The sequence below is a fragment of the Oncorhynchus kisutch genome, linkage group LG27, assembly GCF_002021735.2.
Source record: "Oncorhynchus kisutch isolate 150728-3 linkage group LG27, Okis_V2, whole genome shotgun sequence".
Classification (NCBI taxonomy): Eukaryota; Metazoa; Chordata; class Actinopteri; order Salmoniformes; family Salmonidae; genus Oncorhynchus; species Oncorhynchus kisutch.
Window position 1 is genome coordinate 18,156,986 of NC_034200.2, and position 24,911 is coordinate 18,181,896.

The following is a 24,911-nucleotide window of genomic DNA, read 5'->3' on the forward strand; positions in this document are numbered from 1 at the left end:
CACATACTCTTCCTCTCGCTCTCTCTCTCTCCATCTCCCTCTCTCACTCAACCACTCACGTACTCTTCCTCTCTCTCTCTCTCTCTCTCTCCCCATCTCTCCCTCTCTCACTCAACTACTCACGTACTCTTCCTCTCTCTCTCTTTCTCTCTCTCTCTCTTTCTCTCTCTCTCCCCATCTCTCTCTCACTCACATACTCTTCCTCTTGCTCTCTCTCTCTCTCCATCTCTCTCACTCAACTACTCACGTACTCTTCCTCTCTCTCTCTTTCTCTCTCTCTCTCTTTCTCTCTCTCTCCCCATCTCTCTCTCACTCACATACTCTTCCTCTTGCTCTCTCTCTCTCTCCATCTCTCTCACTCAACTACTCACGTACTCTTCCTCTCTCTCTCTCTCTCTCTCTCTCTCTCTTTCTCTCTCTCTCCCCATCTCTCTCTCACTCACATACTCTTCCTATTGCTCTCTCTCTCTCTCCATCTCTCTCACTCACCCACTCACATACTCTTCCTCTCGCTCTCTCTCTCTCCATCTCTCTCTCTCACTCACCCACGCACATCCTCTTTCTCTGTCTCTCTTTATTTGCCTGTAGTTCCAGGTTGGATGTCTAGATTATATGGCTAGTATCCAGTCTCCTTTGACACAGCCAGAGTGATGCAATTCAGCATTCTCATGTGGAAGTCTCATATTTTGAAGAAAAGGCAAGACCTGCCATCCTGAATTTATTAACAACAAATATTCCCATCAGTCTAGTTTCATATACTGTACTTTTACCTGGTTGAAGGAGGGCAAACAAATCGTAAGACCATTTTTAATAACATAGGATTGTGTTTGTGTGTGCATTTTGTGTGTGTGTGTGTGTTTGCGTGGTGGGTGCTGTGTGTGTGTGTGTGTGTCCGTTTGCGTGGTGGGTGCTGTGTGTGTGTGTGTGTCCGTTTCAGTGTGTCCTTACTCAATGTTACGCCGTGAGTGCTGGAGTTACAGTAGTCCAAATGTAACCTATATCTTTATTACACATTTTATTATTGTTTATTAAAACCAGAGTTTTTGTCACCCAGAGGTCGCCTCTTCACTTCAGGGTCACTGATCCTAACTGTGTTGTGTCGTGTCATTTCCTGTGACTCCCAACAGATCCAGAGTGTTCTCTCGAGAGGGAATTGGAGGATGGTGAGGCTGAGGCCGGGTCTAGGCGTTTGAGGAAGAGGCTTCTCTCTCCAGAGGAAGGCAAGGAGGGGGAGGACGACGACGAGGAGGCCGCGCTGCACAGCTGCGACAGCTGCCGGCAGGTGTTCGAGTCGCTGAGCGATCTCACCGAACACAAGATTAATCAATGCCAGCTGACAGGTAAACAACGCTCAGCCCACCGAGCCCTCCTGCATTCCCTCTACTCTTCAGCTCTACCTCTCCCATTCCAGTCTTCCCACTGGAGAATACCGGCATACACAGTGTGCTGGGTGCAACACACACCACACATAAGGGACTTCAGTACTAGTCTACCTTCGATGAATAGTGCATGCCATGAAATTGGTGGATGTCCAATACGACACACTACACAAATGGAGAGGAGAGGAGAGGGGACAACAACCCATATCTTTATTCATCACCACCATAATTACCAATCACACACACAGAAAATCCCCCTTAGTTTTGCAATAATCGGAGTATTTAGGCACCACACTACACTCCACCAATCCACAGCAGTCAGATTCTCCAGTAGTCAATGCCAATGTCATTGAGTCCTCACGAGTAACCAGACCTCCTCTGTAAGTGGATCCCTACGGTAGTGAGGTCCCTCCTGTTACTGTGGAGGAATCCTCCATTTCTACTGGGACCCTGAGAGGGAGAAGAGAGAAGGAAGGGTGCCATTGGCAGACTGTCATTGAACATGTGATGGATGAAAAGAGCACTGCTATAAATACTCTGACAAGGTGGCTCAGAGAACTAATGATGTGAGATGCTGAAGGTTTCCTCCAGGTGCCCTCCTTTATCCCCGTCCTGTCCCGTCCTGTCCCATGTTGAGAAGAACAGTCTGTGAAAATTTAGACTTCCTTTATTTTAGGAGTATAAAATGTAATTGGGAGAGGGGGGATACATTAAGTATTACCCAATCAGACAGCAGTACCGACTCTCCTCCGTTTATACTCAGACATAGTTTCATTTCATATTTTGCAACCCGCAACCAGCCGACCACAAATTATAGGGTAGGACTGCTTCAGAGTGGTCTCAGATTTCCAAACAACCAGAAAGATATCCCACATCATTGTTACAAATATTTCTATTGACTGGAAGCCTGTCTCACTGAATGGAGTTGTTTTTGTCTGTGTCTCTGCATGCTCCCTCACCCGCTCACACCGTTGTGGGTGGATATATGTACATATATGTACAGTACCAGTCAAAAGTTTGGACACGCCTACTCATTCAAGGGTTTGTACGCTAGCGTCCCACCTCACAAGCAGCCAGTGAAACTGCAGGGCGCCAAATTCAAAACAACAGAAATCCCATAATTAAAATTCCTCAAACATACAAGTATTTTACACCATTTTAAGATACACCTGTTGTAAATCCAGCTACAGGGTCCGATTTCAAAAAGGCTTTACGACGAAATCACACCAAACGATTATGTTAGGTCAGAGCCAAGTCACAGAAAAACACAGCCATTTTACCAGCCAAAGAGAGGAGTCACAAAAAGCAGAAATAGAGATAAAATTAATCACTAACCTTTGATGATCTTCATCAGATGACACTCATAGGACTTCATGTTACACCATACATGTATGTTTTGTTTGGTAAAGTTCATATTTATATCCAAAAATCTGAGTTTACATTGGTGCGTTTTGTTCAGTAGTTCCAAAACATCCGGTGATTTTGCAGAGAGCCACATCCATTTACAGAAATACTCATAAATATAAACTCAATAAACTTTGCTAAAAAATACAACTGTTATGCATGGAATTTTAGATCCACTTCTCCTTAATGCAACCACTGTGTCAGATTTCAAAAAAACTTTACGGAAAAAGCACACCATGCAATAATCTGAGTACAGCGCTCAGAGACCAAAACAGCCCAAACAGATATCCGCCATGTTGTGTAGTCAACAGAAGTCAGAAATAGCATTATAAACGTATACATTCACTTACCTTTGATGATCTTCATCAGAATGCACTCCCAGGAATTCCAGTGCCACAATAAATGTTTGTTTTGTTCGATAATGTCCATAATTTATTTCCAAATACCTCCTTTTTGTTCGCTCGTTTAGCCCAGTAATCAAAATTCATGAGGCGCGATCACTAGGTGCAGACGAAAATGCAAAAAGTTCCATTACAGTCCGTAGAATCCATTTTTAGGATGTTTTTAACATAAATCTTCAATACTGTTCCAACTGGAGAATTCCTTTGTCTGTAGAATTGCAATGAAACGCAAGCTAACTCTCACGTGAACACGTGTGGTCAACTCATGCCTCTCTGGCAGACCTCTGACTCAATCCCCTCTCATTCGCCCCCACTTCACAGTAGAAGCCTCAAACAAGGTTCTAAACACTTTTGACATCTAGTGGAAGCCGTAGGAAGTGGAATATGACCCTATAGACACTGTATATTCAATAGGCAATGAGTTGAAAAACTACAAACCTAAGATTTCCCACTTCCTGGTTGAATTTTCTCAGGTTTTTGCCTGCCATATGAGTTGTGTTATACTCACAGACATCATTCAAACAGTTTTCTATCCAAATATACTAATTATAAGCATATTCTAGCTTTTATGGCTGAGTAGCAGGCAGTTAAATTTGGGCACGCTTTTCATCCAAACTTCCCAATGCTGCCCCCTACCCTAGAGAAGTTAAAGTTGAGCCAGCAGCATACCACCCTGCATACCACTGCTGGCTTGCTTCTGAATCTAAGCAGGGTTGGTCCTGGTCAGTTCCTGGATAGGAGACCAGATGCTGCTGGAAGTGGTGTTGGAGGGCCAGTAGGAGGCACTCTTTCCTCTGGTCTAAACAATATCCCAATGCCCCAGGGCAGTGACACTGCCTGACTCTCTGAGGTCATTAAAGATCCCATGGCACTTATCGTAAGGGTGTTAACCCCGGTGTCCTGGCTAAATTCCCAATCTGGCCCTCATACCATCACGGTCACCTAATAATCCCCAGTTTACAATTGGCTCATTCATCCCCCTCCTCTCCCTGTAACTATTCCCCAGGTTGTTGCTGCAAATGAGAACGTGTTCTCAGTCAACTTACCTGGTAAAATAACGGATAAATAAAATAAAAAATTATGTAGCCACCCTTTGCCTTGATGACAGCTTTGCACACTGTTAGCATTCTCTCAACCAGCTTCACCTGGAATCCTTTTCAAACAGTCTTGAAGGAATTCCCACATATGCTGAGCACTTGTTGGCTGCTTTTCCTCCACTCTGCGGTCCAACTCATCCCAAACCATCTCAATTGGGTTGAGGTCGCTGGATTGTGGAGGTCAGGTCATCTGATGCACCACTCCATCACTCTACTTCTTGGTAAAATGGCCCTTACACAGCCTAGAGGTGTGTTGGGTCATTGTCCTGTTGAAAAATAATTGATAGTCCCACTAAGCGCAAACCAGATGGGATGGTGTATCGCTGCAGAATGTTGTGGTAGCAATGCTGGTTAAGTTTGCCTTGAATTCTAAATAAATCACAGACAGTGTCATCAGCAAAGCACCCCACACCATCACACCTCTTCCTCCATGCTTCACCATGGGAAGTACACATGCGGAGATCATCCATTCACCTACTCCGCATCTCACAAAGACACGGCAGATGGAAATACAAATCTAGAAATTTGGACTCATCAGACCAAAGGGCCAGATTTCCATCAGTCTAGTGTCCATTGCTCGAGTTTCTTGGACCAAACAAGTCTCTTCTTATTATTGGTGTCCTTTAGTAGTGGTTTCAAATCAAATCAAATGTTATTGTTCACATACACATGGTTAGCAGATGTTAATGCGAGTGTAGCGAAATACTTGTGCTTCTAATTCTGACTATGCAGTAATATCTTACAATTAATCTAACAAATTCACAACAACTACCTTATACACATAGATACACACAAATGTAAAGGGATGAATAAGAATATGTACATATAAATATATGGATGAGCGATGGCCCGAGCGGCGTAGGCAAGATGCAGTAGATGGTATAGAAATAGAATACAGTATATACATATGAGATGAGTAGTGGAGGATATGTACACATTATGAAAGTGGCGTTATTTAAAGTGACTAGTGGTACCTTTATTAAGTCCATTTATTAAAGTGGCCAGAGATTTGGGTCTGTATGTTGGCAGCAGTCTCTCTGTGTTAGTGATGGCTTTTTAACAGTCTGATGGCCTTGAGATAGAAGCTGTTTTTCAGTCTCTTGGGCCCAGCTTTGATGCACCTGTACTGACCTCGCCTTCTGGATGATAGTGGGGTGAACAGGCACTGGCTCGGGTGGTTGTTGTCCTTGATTATCTTTTTGGCCTTCCTGTGACATTGGGTGGTGTAGGTGTCCTGGAGGGCAGATAGTTTGACCCCAGTGATGCGTTGTGCAGACCGCACTACCCTCTGGAGAGCCTTGAGGGCGGTGCAACTGCCGTACCACGCGGTGATACAGTCCGACAGGATGCTCTGTAAAAGTTTGTGAGTGATTTAGATGACAAGCCACATTTCTTCAGCCTCCTGAGGTTGAAAAGGTGCTGTTGCGCCTTCTTCACCACACTGTCTGTGTGGGTGGACCATTTCAGTTTGTCCGTGATGTGTACGCCAAGGAACTTAAAACTTTCCACCTTCTCCACTACTGTCCCATCGATGTGGATGGGGGGGTGCTCCCTCTGCTATTTCCTGAAGTTCCTGAATCTACTTTATTTTGTTGACGTTGAGTTTGAGGCTATTTTCCTGACACCACACTCTGAGGGCCCTCACCTCCTCCCTGTAGGCAGTCTCATCATTATTGGTAATCAGGCCTACCACTGTAGTGTTGTCTGTAAACTTGATGATTGAGTTGCAATCGTGCATGGCCAAGCAGTCATGGTTGAACAGGGAGTACAGGAGAGGGCTGAGAACGCACCTTTGTGGGGCCCAGTGTTGAGGATCTTCACTACATACACAGAGGTTGTAGTCATTAAAACTTGTTTTTAAACCACTCCACAAATTTCATGTAAACAAACTATAGTTTTGGCAAGTCGGTTAGGACATCTACTTTGTGCAAAACACAAGAAATTCTTTACCAACATTTGTTATTTCACTTATAATTCCCTGAATCACAATTCCAGTGGGTCAGGAGTTTACATACACTAACTGGACTGTGCCTTTAAACAGCTTGGAAAATTCCAGAAAATGATGTCATGGCTTTAGAAACTTCTGATAGGCTAATTGACATAATTTGAGTCAATTGGAGGTGTACCTGTGGATGTATTTCAAGGCCTACCTTCAAACTCAGTGCCTCTTTGCTTGACATCATGGGAAAATCAAAAGAAATCAGCCAAGACCTTAGAAAAAAGTTGTAGACCTCCTCAAGTCTGGTTCATCCTTGGGAGCAATTTCCAAGCGCCTGAAGGTACCACGTTCATCTGTACAAACAATAGTACGCAAGTATAAACACCATGGGACCATGCAGCCGACATACCGCTTAGGAAGGAGATGTGTTCTGTCTCCTAGAAAATAACGTACCTTGGTGTGAAAAAGTGCAAATCAATCCCAGAACAACAGCAAATTACCTTTTGAAGATGCTGGAGGAAACAAGTACAAAAGTATCTATATCCACAGTAAAACGAGTCCTATATCGACATAACATGAAAGGCTGCTCAGCAAGGAAGAAGCCTCAGCTCCAAAACCACCATAAGAAAGCAGGACTACGGTTTGCAACTGCACATGGGGAAAACGATTGTCCTTTTGGAGAAATGTCCTCTGGTCTGATGAAACAAAAATAGAACTGTTTGGCCATAATGACCATCGTTATGTTTGGAGGAAAAAGGGGGAGACTTGCAAACCGAAGAACACCATCCCAACCATGAAGCACGAGGGTGGCAGCATCATGTTGTGGTTGTGCTTTGCTGCAGGTGGGACCGGTGCACTTCACAAAATAGATGGCAACATGAGGAAGGAAAATTACGTGGATATATAGAAACAACATCTCAAGACATCAGTCAGGAAGATAAAGCTTGGTCGCAAATGGGACTTCCAAATGGATAATGACCCCAAGCATACTTCCAAAGTTGTGGCAAAATGGCTTAAGGACAACAAAGTCAAGGTATTAGAGTGGCCATCACAAAACCCTGACCTCAATCCACTAGAAAGTTTGCAGGCAGAACTGAAAAGGCGTGTGTGATCAAGGAGGCCTACACACCTGACTCAGTTACACCAGCTCTGTCAGGAGGAATGGGCCAAAATTCACCCAACTTATTGTAGGGTGCTTGTGGAAGGTTACCTGAAACATTTGACCCAAGTTAAACAATTTAAAGGCAATGCAATGCTACCAAATACTAATTGAGTGTATGTAAACTTCTGACCCAATGGGAATGTGCTTATGCTGAAATAAGTAATTCTTTCTGCTATTATTCTGACATTTCACATTCTTAAAATAAAGTGGTGATCCTAACTGACCTAAGACAGGGAATATTTTACTAGGATTACATTTCAGGAATTGTGAAAAATTTGTTTAAATGTATATGGCTGAGGTGTATGTAAACTTCGACTTCAACTATATACATATACAGTGGGGCAAAAAAGTATTTAGTCAGCCACCAATTGTGCAAGTTCACCCACTTAAAAAGATGAGAGAGGCCTGTAATTTTCATCATAGGTGCACTTCAACTATGACAGACAAAATGAGAAAAAAAATCCAGAAAATCACATTGTAGGATTTTTTCAGAATTTATTTGCAAATTATGGTGGAAAATAAGTATTTGGTCACCTACAAACAAGCAGGATTTCTGGCTCTCACAGACCTGTAACTTATTTTTTAATAGGCTCCTCTGTCCTCCACTCGTTACCTGTATTAATGGCACCTGGTTGAACTTATCAGTATAAAAGACACCTGTCCACAATCTCAAACAGTCACACTCCAAACTCCACTATGGCCAAGACCAAAGAGCTGTCAAAGGACACCAGAAACAAAATTGTAGACCTGCACCAGGCTGGGAAGACTGAATCTGCAATAGGTAAGCAGCTTGGTTTGAATAAATCAACTGTGGGAGCAATTATTAGGAAATGGAAGACATACAAGACCACTGATAATCTCCCTCGATCTGGGGCTCCACGCAAGATCTCACCCTGTGGGGTCAAAATGATCACAACAACGGTGAGCAAAAATCCCAGAAGCGCACGGGGGGACCTAGTGAATGACCTGCAGAGAGCTGGGACCAAAGTAACAAAGCCTACCATCAGCAAGGGCATCGAAGATGAAACGTGGCTGGGTCTTTCAGCATGACAATGATCCCAAACACACTGCCCGGGCAACAAAGGAGTGGCTTCGTAAGAAGCATTTCAAGGTCCTGGAGTGGCCTAGCCAGTCTCCAGATCTCAACCCCATAGAAAATCTTTGGAGGGAGTTGAAAGTCCGTGTTGCCCAGCAACAGCCCCAAAACATCACTGCTCTAGAGGAGATCTGCATGGAGGAATGGGCCAAAATACCAGCAACAGTATGTGAAAACCTTGTGAAGACTTACAGAAAACGTTTGACCTCTGTCATTGCCAACAAAGGGTATATAACAAAGTATTGAGATAAACTTTTGTTATTGACCAACTACTTATTTTCCACCATAATTTGCAAATAAACATTAAAAATCCTACAATGTGATATTCTGGATTTTTTTTCTTCTTATTTTGTCTGTCATAGTTGAAGTGTACCTATGATGAAAATTACAGGCCTCTCTCATCTTTTTAAGTGGGAGAACTTGCACAATTGGTGCCTGACTAAATACCTTTTTGCCCCACTGTATATATTCCCACAAAATTTGCCTTTATTACCAGAAAAAACTCTTCCCCCCCCCCCCCCCTCAAAAGTAAACTCATCAGCTCCCCCAATCCATAAAACCAATATTGATTCCAGCACATTATATTTGGCATGAAATCATTCACTGCTTTCTATGGTCGTTTTAGTACTAGTCGAGGAGGAAAGAAGCTCATGCTGTACCATTGACTTCGAACTTTATTGCCAATTATACTAGCTTTTTGATTTGTTTGATTGCTCACCTTTTTTCCTATTATGTTCTGATTGGCAACAACGGGAGGCATATTTCTATTGGCACCGTTAAAGGACTGAAAGGTTTTTTTAGAGAGTTTTTTGAGCAAAACAATAGCCAAACATGTTCTCACTCATTAGACAGGGTCATCCATTATCTTGACAGGGTCATCCATTATCTTGACAGGGTCACAATGAACAACTCGGGCATATTATTTCTCCGATAATTAAGTAAAGGCCTTTATTAATGTCAATCTCACAGACAAATAAGTCTTAATTGCTGAATGCTGGAGTTTGGCTCAGAGCCCCTGTGGAAGCCAAACAAAAGGAATGTAATTGGCATTAGGGTATTGTGATTGTGCACAACCACTCTATTACTATTCAAACAGAGAGAGAGAGAGAGAGAGAGAGAAGAAACTTACAGGATACTGTGTGTGTGTGTGTGTGTGTGTGTGTGTATGTGTGTGTGTGTGTGTGTGTATGTGTGTGTGTGTGTGTGCGTGTCTGTGCGTGCGTTTGTGTTTTTTTCAGTCTGGAATCTTCTCAGAGATTTCCTATGTGGCATTATGTAGACATCCATGACCAATTAATCTGCTTTACATCGACTTTCAGCTCACAGATGGATCCTTTATTAAAACCACTTTCTAATCAACAACCAGCACCTGCTGAATCCTCCACTTCTACAATCACATTTTCATGTTTTATTTTTTAGGAAACACATTAACTGGAACCAACCCTGATATTGAGAATTAGTAGGATTTTGTGGAAAGTTTAGGAAGGGTTGTTCTTATTTTGTTAGTCTCGTGAATATTTACCATACTCTATTTCAGAATGCATGCACAGAGATGTGTATACCCATGCAAGCACATACGCATTACAAACCCACAGTCCCAAACCCACACTCCCACTATCCCTTAGTAACTAAACCTTCCAACACTATCCACAGTTGAAAGAACAAACAATCTCCAAAGACCCTGCTGCTGTAGCATACAGTATCTACTAGACCACGCCCGACAGACAAGAGAGAGAGATGTAACATGTCACCCCGATCAATGGCTGCCATTGTCTCCCCACTGTCTGGCCGAGGTATAACACCTCTCTATGCACTTAAGCCGTGACCACTGCAGTGCGCTAAGGGAGCACGGGGGTATGGATTGCCTCGTGCCCCCCCGATGTGATCGGTGCTATCGATCGTGCTAATGCTGGACTGCGGAGGAAGGCGAGAGAGAGTCTGGGAGAGGGAGACGGGAGAGGAGGGAGAGTGCTGCAGGAATGTGTCCCCAGAGACAGTGTCTTGGGCTTGGGCAGGGCTGCAGGAATGTTTCCCCGGAGGGAGACTTCCAGTGTTCCAGTACAGGCTGGGGTGGAAGGCAAGGCAGGGCTGGAATAATGCTTCTCCGGAGACACAAGAGTGGAGAGGATTGGAGAGGCTGGGCTGGAGGAATGCTCCCCCAAAGCGTCCCTCTAACTCTGGGGTAGGACTGGAGGGGCTCCAGGGGCTCCGGGGGGCTGGGTGTGGGGGTAGATGGGGTGGGGTGGGGGGGTCTCCCTGCAGGCTCCAGGATGGCTGCGGATCAGGTTTCTGTGTTGGGATCAGCATCCTGCCTTCAGGGCTTTAAGCTTCCCAGGGGAGGAGGAAGGAGAGAGAGGAGAGGCCTTTTATTCCATAGGCCTCTCTCTCGCTCTCAATTCACTTCAATTCAAGGGCTTTATTGGCATGGGAAACATATGTTAACATTGCCAAAGTAAGTGAAGTAGATAATAAACAAAAGTTAAATAAACAATAAAAATGAGCAGTAAACATTACACTCACAGAAGTTCCAAAAGAATAAAGACATTACAAATGTCATATTATGTCTATATACAGTGCTGTAACATTGTGTAAATAGTTAAAGTACAAAAGGGAAAGTAAATATACATAAATATGGGTTGTATTTACAATACTGTTTGTTCTTCACTGGTTGCCCTTTTCTTGTGGCAACAGGTCACACATCTTGCTGCTGTGATGGCACACTGGTATTTCACCCAGTAGATATGGGAGTTGATCAAAATTGGGTTTGTTTTCAAATTATTTGTGGATTTGTGTAATCTGAGGGAAATATGTTTCTCAAATGGTCTTACATTTGGCAGGAGGTTAGGAAGTGCAGCTCAGTTTCCACCTCATTTTGTGCACATAGCCTGTCTTCTCTTGAGAGCCATGTCTGCCTACGGTGGCCGAGCAATGCTATGCTCACTGAGTCTGTACATAGTCAAAGCTGTCCTTAAGTTTTGGTCAGTCACAGCGGTCAGATATTCTGCCACTGTGTACTCTCTGTTTAGGGCCAAGTATCATTCTAGTTTGATCTGTTTTTTTGTTAATTCTTTCCAATAATTCTTTATCAAGTAATTACCTTTTTGTTTTCTCATGAATTGGTTGGGTCTAATTGTGTTGTTGTGCTGGGGCTCTGTGGGGTCTGTGTGTGTTTGTGAACAGAGCCCCAGGACCAGCTTGCTTAGGGGACTCATCTCCAGGTTCATCTCTCTGTAGGTGATGGCTTTGTTATGGAAGGTTTGGGAATCGCTTCCTTTTAGGTGGTTGTAGAATTTAACGGCTCTTGTCTGGATTTTGATAATTAGCGGGTATCGGCCTAATTCTGCTCTGCATGCATTATTTGGAGTCTCAATTTGGGGTTTTTGTCCCATTTTGTGAATTATTGGTTAGTGAGCGGACCACAGACCTCACAACCATAAAGGGCAATTGGTTCTATAACTGATTCAAGTATTTTTAGCCAGATCCGAATTGGTATGTCATATTTTATGTTCCTTTTGATGGCATAGAATGCCCTTCTTGCCTTGTCTCTCAGCTCTTTCACAGCTTTGTGTAAGTTAGGGAAAGGGAGTGTGAAAGGGGGATATCTAGTCAGTTGTACAACTGAATGCATTCAACTGAAATGTGTCTTCCGCCATTAACCCAACCCCTCTGAATCAGAATTACCTGTGATGCTGATGTTTAGGCTGAGGTATGTATAGTTTTTTGTGTGCTCTAGGGCAATGGTGTCGATATGGAATTTGTATTTGTGGTCCTGGCGACTGGACCTTTTTTTGAACACCATTATTTTTTGTCTTGCTGAGATTTACTGTCAGGGCCCAGGTCTGGGAGAATCTGTGAATAAGATCTAGGTGCTGCTCTAGGCCTTCCTTGGTTGGTAACAAAAGCACCAGATCATCAGCAAACAGTAGACATTTGACCAAAGATTCTGGTAGGGTGATGCTGGGTGCTGCAGACTGTTCTAGTTCCCTCGCCAATTTGTTGAAGAGGGTGGGACTTAAGCTGCATCCCTGTCTCACCCCACGGCCCTGTGGAAAGCTCTCGCGCTCACACTTTGTTTCTCCACAACTATAACAGTGTAATGGCATGTAAGAAAATATACACTCAGGACTTATAGTAGCCTTTACTGTCTTTATGTAAATGAAGACAATGGCATCAGCACTGATTTTAATTCAAAGATAGCCAATTTCAAAGTGGCTTGCCTCGCACTGTAAAATGTATTATCCTACTGAACACTGCTGCTGGAGACATTTGAATATCACAGTGCTGTCATCATAGTGGCCATTCTTTCATTACTGGCCTGCTCCCTAGTGCAACACCTTTTCTTGTGTCCTTCACTAGAGAAAAGGGCACAGCTCGACCCTCAGGAGAGATCTGTGGTCTGCTATTTTAACCCTCTTTGAGATGACCTTTTTAATAAGTGTCTCTCTCTCTGTTTTCCTGCCAGCCACTGTGAAAGCAAAAAGAGCATGTCTTCTGCTTCCCTCAGATAAAGAAATCAATCATAAAAAGAGAACTGGGCCTTACATGGATTTAAATTATGTCGATTCTTTACTTTTTCTGCTCTTGCTTGTGGAGATTTAGCGATGCAGTCAACATCCGATAAAATAAATGTTTGATTTATGAGAAAAGTATATTAATGTACTTTGAGAAAATGAGATGCATTATTTCCTACCAGACAATTCAGGCAATACTGCAGCTATTTGATGGGAATTGGTAGGAACATACGTAGGAGTAGGGGGGCTGTTTCTGTTCTCTCAGTTGAGGATTTAGCGTAGTTTATTTTTAAGCATTTAGATACAGATTTAAATGACAGTAAGTCACACTGAATATGTTCGCCTTGTCTGACTTTGTACACTAACATGTTGGTTTGAAGTACATAATAGTTATTTAACATCAAGTCTTTGGGTCAGCGGCATGGAAATGTCCTGTAATAACCACAACAATGATGAACTAGTCTCTGGCAGACCGTGTTTTGTAATAACTGTTTGGCTGAACTTGGGTTTTTTTCCACTAAGAAAAAAGGCTTGTATTGATCCAACAGCTGCTCTGCGGCTGCCAAGAAGAATGCGCCAATGAACTGCAAATACTTTATTTTCTTCAAAAGCCTTTTGAGACACTGAGAAAGAGAGAGAGGTGACACGAGCAGCTCTGATTAGCTCAACTCTGAGCTTTTTGCCGTTCATCAGAAAATCCGGCGCGTTTTTGCCTGGGCGTCTTGTGACTTGCCAGTACAAAGGGTGGCACAGTGATTACAAGGCTTTGAAAGGGGGAGAGGCGGTCAGGGGAGAATAGCAGCGACTTTTGGCACAACACAGCCACTGAAAAGAGACCTCATGGTAGAGTGAGCTCTCAGAATTAGGCTGGAGTCTTTCCCTGTGTGTGTGTGTGTGTGTGTGTGTGTGTGTGTGTGTGTGTGTGTGTGTGTGTGTGTGTGTGTGTGTGTGTGTGTGTGTGTGTGTGTGTGTGCACGTGCATGCGTGCGTGTGTGTGTGCGTGCGTGTGCGTGTGTGTGTGTGAAGTAGTTGATCTGACTCCTCAGTGTAGCGGCCCCTTGTGTTTCCTCTCTGTGCGACGGAGCCAGTAACATTAACAGGAGTGTCATTAGGAATTCAAAGCATATTCCCTCTTGAGGACGCCCTCTTCCTCTCTCCCCTGTGCTTCACACCGCACAAATTATGCACCATATAAAGTATTCATTGGTCTTTGTCAGCCGTGATCTGCAGTTTCTGCAGAAACACAATCAAAATAATAATGGATGAGTCTGTTTGTTTGTGCCTGTGTAGGAGACAGACATAATTATCTGATGGCCAACTTGGACCAGCTCAGCAGCTCGGCTTCTCTCTGCCCTTTTTCGGTACCTCCTTCATAATCATCTCTCAATCTATTGCCATCTATATCTATTGCCATCTCTCCCTCCATCCCCTCCCCCCTCTCACCCTCTCTCTGTCTCACTCACTCACTTACACGCACCGACACACATACCTACAATCATAGTAAACACACAGACACACACACACAGACACACACACACACACACAGACACACACACACACACACACACACACCTGCATCCTTGGACGTTCCAGCGGAGACTAAACATAATTTTTAGCCCGAGGGGTTCTGTGTCTTTAACATTCATCCACATGACCTCCTTTGAAATCAGATGGCGATAGAGGAGCACGGTTGATAGGCTAATGTAATGGGAAGGATGCAGATAATATCATGTAAGTAGCCTTATAATATCAGGTATATTCCGTGAAATGACGTATTTGTATTTGAAACACTGTTGTGGTTTGCCCTGTTTTTATCTATGGTCTGTTTGTCATTATCAGACACATCACTAGGATGACGTTTGTCTGAGGCCCGGTCATGGTGAAGCAGTCTCTCTCTCTCTCTCTCTCTCTCTCTCTCTCTCTCTCTCCCTCTGTCTCTCTCTCTCTCTCTCTCTCTCTCTCTCTCTCTCTCTCTCTCTCTCTCTCTCTCTCTCTCTCTCTCTCTCTCTCTCTCTCTATCTCTCTCTCTCTCTCTCTCTCTATCTCTCTCTCTCTCTCTCTATCTCTCTCTCTCTCTCTCTCTCTCTCTCTCTCTCTCTCTGGCCCTGCTTGCTCTTTGTTCACTCTCCTGCTCAGCCTCTGAGTCAGGCAGAAGAATGGCACATTAAATCTTAATAGGACTGCGTCTGGCCATGTTGAATTGCAGAGCGTGTTAAGCCGGCGCTTTCCTCCCTCTTGGCACGCGCTCGTGGAAGTGGAAAACAATTGAATAAAAGAAAACGCTCCCTCGCTTTGTAACACCGATTGACTCTGGCTGCTAGGCTGAAGCCATGAGATGACCGACTCCTTCTCCCCGACGGAGAGAGAGAGTGTTACACACAAATGACTTAAGCCCCTGGTAAAGACACCCTAACACAAATGACTTTATCCCTCACAACACATAGGCATACAGTACGATCCAAGTAGGTACAGGATTTACCCTGCCACCTACATTGAAGCCAGAACGCCGAGTTCCCTGTCTAGAGACTGAACCAAGAATGACATCAGACCTCACATAAACACTATTGCAAAACATGAACCTCCATGTTGGGGTGATGCTGCAGTGAAAAGACTAGACGCTAGAGAGAGAGGGAACAGCAGACAGGCAGTATTTCCAGCAGGGCAATGTATGATAGGATAGAGGGACAGACAGCACTGGTAGGCAGCATGGTGTATGCAGGCAGGGCATCTTTGTTGAAACGTCAGAGGTGGTAATTACCGGGTGATGGAGTTGACTGGTTGTGTGTCCAGCGCACGGTGCTGCTGGATGGGGCTGCAGGAGGCAGATAAGACCCCCGCGCTGGAGCTTATCTCGGAGAACCAAGAAGCACCATGCCCTGCCAGGCAAATCCAGAGCATGACCCACCGTCTGCATCTAGCCCCTGATTTATTAACGACATCATTAATGCCAGACAGGTTACGTGCACCGACTCTCCGACGAGAGAAAAACAAATAAAGTCTAAATTCCTGGATGCTCAAGTCAGTCGACCGCCCCATTGCCTAAAGAGCCTAGGTACTGGTTGGTTGACGTGTTTTGAGAGTGAGGAGGTTGTGTGCCCCAGGAATTCAAATGATTGTATTTTTTTGGTTTCGCTCAAACTTGCTGCTGCTCACCAAATAATTATATAGAGAAACACAACTAGACAAATGTGGGAAAAAGCCAAATAATGAATCTTGAAACATTATGAACTGTGTGTCTGGGCTATATTTTGTTTGTTTTTAATGCTCTGTGAAAGGTAGATTTTTCAGTTGTTCCACTCCCTACAGACTCCATTTATTCAAGATGTGTGTGAACTTAGGTGTATGTGGCATATGTATTACAACCATAGAGGTGACATAGCTACTATGCATAGCTATTCAATAATAAATATGTTAATTGAATGTATCAATAACAGCCTTATCAATTCATATAAACACGTGGTTGTTCCTTGGTAATAAATGCAGTCCTTTACAACTCTGACCAGAAACCGTAACATTATCTCAAGATGATCTCTTTTTTTCATCTGATAACATGTTTTTTTTTGCTGTCATTATATTTCCTTTGATCAAAAATCCACCCTAACAGGTGTCTGGCGTGCCGGTGGCAAATGAACGCTCGCTAGCTTGCTCCGGTTAGAATTAATAAACAATCACGTGGCGTGTGAAACATGAACAAACACACCCAGCGCGTAATTAGCACTCAGTATTAGCATATCAAATGCCAAGGAGCTTTTCAGGGCTGCTGTGCTTTCTTAAGATACTGTGCGTCTGTCTGGAATCCGTATGGGACCAAATGAGGGCTTTGGAAACAGGGGAGTTTGCTGTACGGCACTGTGCTTAGAGAACATGGCACCTAGTCCTAAAAGAGCCCTAGCACTGGCTTTTAGACCTTACAAGCTGTTAATGCTTACTAATGAAAAGGTCACAGGATTTTTTTTGCCTACGTCTGTGTGGAAATGTACTGCACATTGATCCCCAAAGGGCTTTTTCCTGAGACACATACGGCTTTGCCAAACTGTCCGGCCAGCAATGTGGTGGGAAGGAGGGAAGTATGGAGGGAAGGGAGGGGGGGCGGTGGAAAGAGTGACTGGTCCGACAGGTTTATGTGTCCCCGCGGGCTGTATTCTGTGGACCGGGCTGGACCCACAGGAAGGAACAGAGCCAGCTGTGTGACGGCATCCTGCTGGCCTGCTGGCCACTGAGCTTCAGGAACTCTGGGCCTGGATTCATAAAGTAATGTCTCAGTGTGCTGATCTAGGATCAGGTCTCCTTTGTCTATATAACCAATTATCATTATGACCTAAAAGGCTAAACTTAACTTTTACTCTGACATGTTTGTCAATACAGGCACTATCAAAGTCCCAGTGTTTCCCTACCTCCTCCAACTCCTCCACCTCACCTCCCAGGGGTTGTTGTTGTTGGCCAGGCCAGTGGGATGGTGTCTGGGGTGGGGCGGTGAGGGCCAGAGCAGCCCCCCCCCCCAACCCCTTCTCCAGGATGGGGAGTTCACCGCCCATCAAGAAATATTTTCTAAGAAAATACATTTGCAGTATTTTTATAATTTTTTTAAGCTGGAAAGTGGTGGTTTCATAAATTCATTTTTAAGTGCAAGATGGGTCTTTTTCAGGGTCTCTCAGGGTACCCGCTGGATTTTGCTTTGGCAGGACAAACACCACAGTGTGTGTGTGCCCTTGTACCTAACCCATAGTGTCAGGTATCTGGAGATGTCCTCTTATGCTTCAGAGTAGTGGGTTGGGGTGTGAGGGGATTGGCGGCGGGGGGGGTCTATTTACTGCTGTGAATGTAAAGGTCATCCAATCGATACATCTCACACCTTCACACTTGATTGATTGGCTGGGGGGGGGGGGGGGGAGAGTCAGCCAATCAATTTGATCAGAGATGGAGACTCCTAACAGATAGCCACCTGGCTTGTGGTTGGTTAGAATTCTGCAGAGGGCTGCGCTGTGTGCCAGGTTTGGCCGTGACTCTGCACTAAACTGAGGCATTAAAACCCCTGATTGAATAGTAACTCGCCACCTGTGGTACTGTAGCCCAGCGCTAAATCAGTCACTGTTTTAAAGTGAGCAAAGAACCAACCACCTGCAGTCTTCACTACGACCAACCTTTACAGCCACAATAACATCCAGCCATTTAAATCAGCTTCATTCTGTATTCACTGGATGTACACAACAACAACAAAACATCTCATTGAGAAAAATAGCTCAAAGGAAGTGTCAGCCCAGAGACACTGGGTTGTTGTAAAGTGAGAGGATTAGGACATTATTTGCCCTTTAGTCAAAGCATGAGGCATCTTGTCTTTCTCCACATCGTGGGTTGATTTTTTTCCACAAATAGTGTCAACACACCAAAAACCTAACGTGTGATTGGATTTGAATCCGATAGCATTATTATTCCTGTTTCCCATTGGCCATCCATTACTCTCACATGGCGCCTGTGTGGGTGGCGATTGCCCAATCAGCATCCGGACCTTATTCCATAGAGCATGCTTCCGTTTGCGTCCCTTAAACCCTGTGAGATCCTCTCTCTCTCTCTCTGTACTCCACCGACAGAATGCCTAATTCCAAAGTAAACTGATTGTTCTCTCCAACAAGATTACACTGTGATGATGTTATCCAAATGAGACAGTGCTATCTGCCATGGATGCAACCAGGGCAGGCTAGGAGGAGGAGGATGCTCACCCCAAGATGACTGATCAGCATGCTAAGAGAAAGGAGTGAGGGAGGTGGGAGAAAATAAAAGAACCCTCCCACACAAGTGAGTGAGAGAGATCGAAGGAGTGCGAGAGAGAGAGAGAGTTGTCGGAGTAGGGGTAAGCAGCAGAAATGTAATTTGCTTCTCACCTCAGGCGACTGGGCTCTGAGGCTAGTAAATATGCAAACATGGCCATCAATATGCACAGCCTGGATGATTACTAATCTCCACTGCAGGTCCTTTCAGGAGCACCATGTACCGTGCAATGTGAGGTGGAGGAAGAGGAGGAGGGGGCTAGAGGCCAATGCAGCCACATCTCCGGATCATTAGATCATGGTCAGATCATGACTGGTTAGACAGAGGCTTATGAAATGTATAAGATCAGGAGTTCCATACAAGCTGGGCTCTGGGCTGCATTCAATATGGCAACATTGTGCAACAGTTATCTACAGTTGGAAAAGTATTTGAACATCCAGTCAACAACGTAACCCTTTAGAGCCCAATATAATTCTAGATTGCTGATGTACTGTAGATTACTGAGAATTTTCAAGGTTAAGAAGATTTTCTCACACATTTTAAACAAACATACATGGCTTAAAAACAAAGAACAAATGACAACAACACGGTAACTTAGTTAAAAAGAGCACAACCTCTTCTTTAATATGACACCACATTCATGTCAATAGGAATAACACTCATTTAGTCTTCCATTGTGTAAAAACTATTAACACTCAACACAACAAATAAACCAAGAGTATTTCAATTGTAGTACATTTGACCAAATGACTCACCTTGAGTCACCGCCCCATCCTACAAAATGGCACGAAATAGTACTTTGACAACAATTCAGTAAATGGAATAAGTATTAGATCGGAAAAGATCCAGAGAACAAATGTAAATGCACAAACACAAAGTAGGCTATTGGATTGACAAAGATTCTTAATTCTGTAACATTGTAAAAATGAAAATAAACTATTTAGAGACTATTTCATAATGTGGATGACCTCTCTCAATAAGATTTAGCACAGGCCAGACCTGACACAAAATGTTGAAATAGTAGCCTTCTTTGACAGCAATTAAATGAATGCAGACACACACACAGAGAAGATACAAAGCACAATTTTAAAAAGTACACCATTTCCCTCTTAAGATTTGTAAGACAAATTCACATTTCACACGGTGACTTTAGTGTTTGCATTTAGCCTATGGCATGTCTGGAAGCACGGCCCCGTCCTGCACCGCGGCACAGAACACGTACAGCACCAAAAGGAGGTTTCTACACATCTCCCACTCTTTGCCCTGCGTCCACTATGGATGCACACCACACACCCTCTGTTGCGCCCTTTCAATTTCACCAGGGAGTGGTGTGCTTTCTAATGATGAGTAACAACTCGGTCCACACCCCCTGGTGCCGCGCTTTTGGCTACCCACTTCTTGCACACTGTAGCCATCACAAAGTGGATGCACAAGCTGCATTTTGGGAAGGGGCCTTTGCTGGTCTACTAACGCCGCCCATACTCTATATGCACTATATGGCCAAAAGTATTTGGACACCCCTTCAAACTAGTATTCCCGTTGCTGACAGGTGTATAAAATTGAGCACACAGCCACGCAATCTCCATAGACAAACATTGGCAGTAGAATGGCCGTATTGAAGAGCTCAGTGACTTTCAACTTGGCACCGTCATAGGATGCCACCTTTCCAACATGTTAGTTCGTTAAATTTCTGCCCTTCTAGAGCTGCCCCGGTCAACTGTCAGTGCTCTTATTGTGAATTGGAAACAGTTAGGAGCAACAACGGCTCAGCCGCGAAGTGGTAGGCCACACAAGCTCACAGAATGAGACCGCCGAGTGCTGAAGCGCGTAGTGCATAAAAATCGACAGTCCTTGGTTGCAACACCCACTACCCAGTTCTAAACTGCCACTGGAAGCAACGTCATCACAAGTTCGTCGGGAGCTTCATGAAATGGGTTTCCATGGCCGAGCAGCGCACAGAAGCCTAAGATCACCATGCGCAATGTCAAGCGTCAGCTGGAGTGGTGTAAAGCTCGCCGCCATTGGACTCTGGAGCAGTGGAAATGTGTTCTCTGGAGTGATGAATCATGCCTCACCATCTGGCAGTCCAACAGAAGTATCTTGGTTTGGCGGATAACAGGAGAATACTACCTGCCCGAATGCATAGTGCCAATTGTAAAGTTTGGTGGAGGACGAATAATGGTCTGGTGCTGTTTTTCATGGTTCGGGCTATGCCCCTTAGTTGCAGTGAAGGAAAATCTTAACACTACAGCATACAATGATATTCTAGACGATTTTGTGCTTCCAACTTTGTAGCAACAGTTTGGGGAAGGCCCTTTCCTGTTTCAGCATGACAATGCCCCTGTGCACAAAGTGAGGTCCATACAGAAATGGTTTGTTGAGATCGGTGTGGAAGAACTTGACTGGCCTGCACTCTGCCCTGACCTCAACCCCATCGAAAATGGGATGAATTGGAATGGCAACTGCGAGCCAGGCCTAATTGCCCAACACCAGTGCCCGACCTCACTAATGCTTTAAAGGCTGAATGGAAGCAAATCCCTGCAGAAATGTTCCCACGTATAGTGGAAAGCCTTCCCAGAAGAGTGGAGGCTGTTATAGCAGCAAAGGGGGGACCAACTCCATGTGAATGCCCATGATTTTGGAATGAGAAGTTCGACGAGCAGGTGTCCACATATTTTTGGCCATGTAGAGTATGTAGTAATATGTCACGCAACCACTTTGAGCAGCTATGTAGGTACATACAGTTTGCAGATCCAAATTCAACAGATGAGACAGACAAATTGGCAAAAGTCAAATGTTTTGTAATATCCAATTGGTAGTTACAGTCTTGTCCCATCGCTGCAACTCCCTTACGGACTCGGGAGAGGCGAAGGGCGAGTGTCCTGCCAAGCCGGCACCCAGCCCACCACCAGGAGTTGCTAGAGCACAATGGGACAAGGACATACCGGCCGGCCAAACACTCCCCTAACCCGGACGACGCTGGGCCAATTGTGCACCGCCTCATAGGTCTCCCGATCATGGCTGGCTGTGACACAGCCTGGGATCGAACCCGTGTCTGTAGTGCCTTTGACCACTGCACCACTCGGGAGGCCCTTGCACAAAGTAAACTGTGTGGTACAAGGGTGATGAGTGAGACTTGGGGCAGACATTCCATGGAAACATGGGAAGGGAATACCTAGTCAGTTGCACAACTGAATTTATTCAACCAAAATGAATCTTCCGTATTTAACCCAACCCCTCTGAATCAGAAAGGTACGTGGGACTGCCTTAATCGACATCCACGGCGCCCGGGAAGCAGTTGTTGGGGGTTAACTGCCTTGCTTAAGGGTAGAACAGCAGATTTTCCCACCTTGCCGGCTCTGGGGATTAAAACCAGTGACCTTTCGGTTACTGGCCCAATGCTGTAAACTGCTAGGCTATCTGCAGCCCTCTGGTGTGCTCTCCCTATTTCAGTCCTTCTCCCTCTCCAACCTCCTCTCCCTCCACTCTCTTCTCGCTCCACATCTCTGTCCCTCCAATCATCTCCAACACCGATTTCACCCTGCCTTCTGCTGCTGAGCCCTGACTCTCCCCATCACTTCCATTGCTTTCATTGAGAAAGAGAGAGAGAGAGAATTGTAGTCAGGATCATAATCTCTCTCCTTCTGTCTGTCTTTCTTTCTTTCACATACACACACTCTCTACCTTGCTTTTCTTTTTCTCAGCCAAACTAATAATCACCTCATAGTGGTTTCCATAAAAAAGGGTGTGTTTCAACACACCTCCCATTACTTACTTATTTACACAGGCATGCACGTACACGCACACACACACACACACACACACACGCACACGCACACGCACGCACACACACACACGTACACACACACACACACACAAACACACGCACACACACACACACGCACACACACACACGCACACGCACACACACAAACACACGCACACACACACACACAAACACACGCACACGCACACACACACACGTACACACACACACACACACACACACACACACACACACACGTACACACACACACACACACACACACACACACACACACACACACACACACACACACACACACACACACACACGTACACACACACACACACACGCACACACACACACACACACACACAGTATAATCATGTGGTACCCCAGGAAGAGTAGCTGCTGCATGTAGCTAATGGCTTTGGATTATGGTTCATTGTTTACCACATGGCCTCATATGTGAACCCTTAAAGAGATGGGTGGGGCTAAGTCTTAAGAGGGCGTGAACGATGCTGAACAGGTGTAGACAGAGAAGAGCTCTCCAGTAGGTGTACCAACACATTCAAGGCTGGGGTTACAAGTTTATCAACGGTCAAATGACTTGCCCATTGTTCCTTAACTTCAGTGTGTGATATACCATTTTGCAGCTCTGAGTCTTTACTTTTATCCAATGTCAAAAACATGGTCGGTTACATGTATGTTTTGTCGGACTTCTGTATAATCAGGCAGGATAGAGCGAACGAAGACGTTCCTAAATATGTTCGCAGTTGACCAGCAGATTATAACCGTGAAGGCTATGGGACACACACTTCAAGACCCATGGTCAGATTACTGAGTTAGCTGGTTGTCTTTGTATGGGCTGAGTGTATGGTATGTATGTCTTTGTATGGGCTGAGTGTATGGTATGTATGTCTTTGTATGGGCTGAGTGTATGGTATGTATGTCTTTGTATGGGCTGAGTGTATGGTATGTATGTCTTTGTATGGGCTGAGTGTATGGTATGTATGTCTTTGTATGGGCTGAGTGTATGGTATGTATGTCTTTGTATGGGCTGAGTGTATGGTATGTATGTCTTTGTATGGGCTGAGTGTATGGTATGTATGTCTTTGTATGGGCTGAGTGAGACCATCAAGTGACAGCATCACAAGCAAAGCACAATGTTGCCGTCTCCACTCCACTCTCGTTTTCTTGCCTGACGGACAACTTCAGATTTAGATCATTGTTAGCTGATAATTGACGAAGCTGGGACATTTTCCAAATGAATAGCACCGGTATAAACAGGATAAAACAAGAAACTTGTTCGCTGGCTATGTAAACAAATTTCATTGCAGCTCAATATCATTTGACCTCCCACTGCGCGAGCTTCTACCATAACACGACTGTTAAACCAGCTGGCGAATAATAGGAAAATGAGTCAATGTATAGCTTATAAATATCTGTAACTAGCAAACATGACAAACCATTACCTAAATCCAACAGCTAAACACAAATGAATGACTCTCTTCTTCGTGGCTAGTTAGCTGGTTGTCTGTATGCCTAACGTTAAGTAGTGAATGTGACAGGCTGAGGTTTCGCGACCACAGCACACATTTACAGCCACACAACTTTTCTAGCTAGCCTGGCAGACAAACCTGACCTAGCAAGCAGCTTGAGTCATTACCATACAAATGTATTCAGTAGAAATGACAAAACAAGCAACTAGTTAACCAATTACACATTGCCTACAGCTAAACGCTGCTCCACCACTGATGTGCTCGCCTGTATTAACCCGGTGATCATGACAGGACTGGCCTCTTCCGCGCCGTCTTTTTGAGGAATGAAGTGAAAAGTCATATGACAGTGAACAAGAAAACAGGATGTTGGTAAGTTCATTTTGCAATATTGACAAATATATTATTGTTAGAAAAACAAGGCCATTCGCTGCCTCTATTGCTGTTGATGGCCGCTATGTGTTCTAAAGGGTTCAAGTAAATGAACCTTGTTTTCAACCCCTAGTCTCTTCAGCATGGAGAATGGACTCAGTCCTCGTCTGATGTTAGCTCTGCTCTGACAAGGCCCAGTAGTTTACTAGCCAATTGTTATTCCCTGTCTGTAATACCGGATTAAACAGCCTAGAGGACAGACACACACACACACACACAGACACAAGCAGCAGCAGAAGGCAGGCAGTGGGCTGCAGTCATTAGGTGTGTGCATGGCTTATGCAGACAGCCAGATAAACCAGATGCCTCGTGATGGCCAGGGGTCATCTCTCTCTACCAGGACATGCTGTTGATGTCCTTGGCTCTCTCTCTCCTCTCTCTCTCTCTCTCTCTCTCTCTCTCTCCTCTCTCTCTCTCTCTCTCTCTCTCTCTTTCCCTCTCCTTCTTTCTTGCTCTCTATTG

The 24,911-nt window shown here is 44.6% G+C and overlaps 1 protein-coding gene across 6 annotated transcripts in view; it reads left to right on the top strand.

The window, feature by feature from the left end:
• LOC109871646 (zinc finger protein 521-like) overlaps positions 1-24,911 on the top strand; it is a 150,792-nt gene that overhangs the window by 20,688 nt on the left and 105,193 nt on the right. For all 6 annotated transcript variants that reach the window (XM_031806541.1, XM_031806543.1, XM_031806542.1 and 3 more), the window contains exon 3: positions 1,128-1,340. Coding sequence is in view for 3 of the 6 variants with exons in the window: in XM_020462573.2 (XP_020318162.2) it covers positions 1,128-1,340 (213 nt within the window). In the remaining 3 variants the exon portion in view is untranslated. The remainder of the gene's footprint in view (positions 1-1,127; positions 1,341-24,911) is intronic.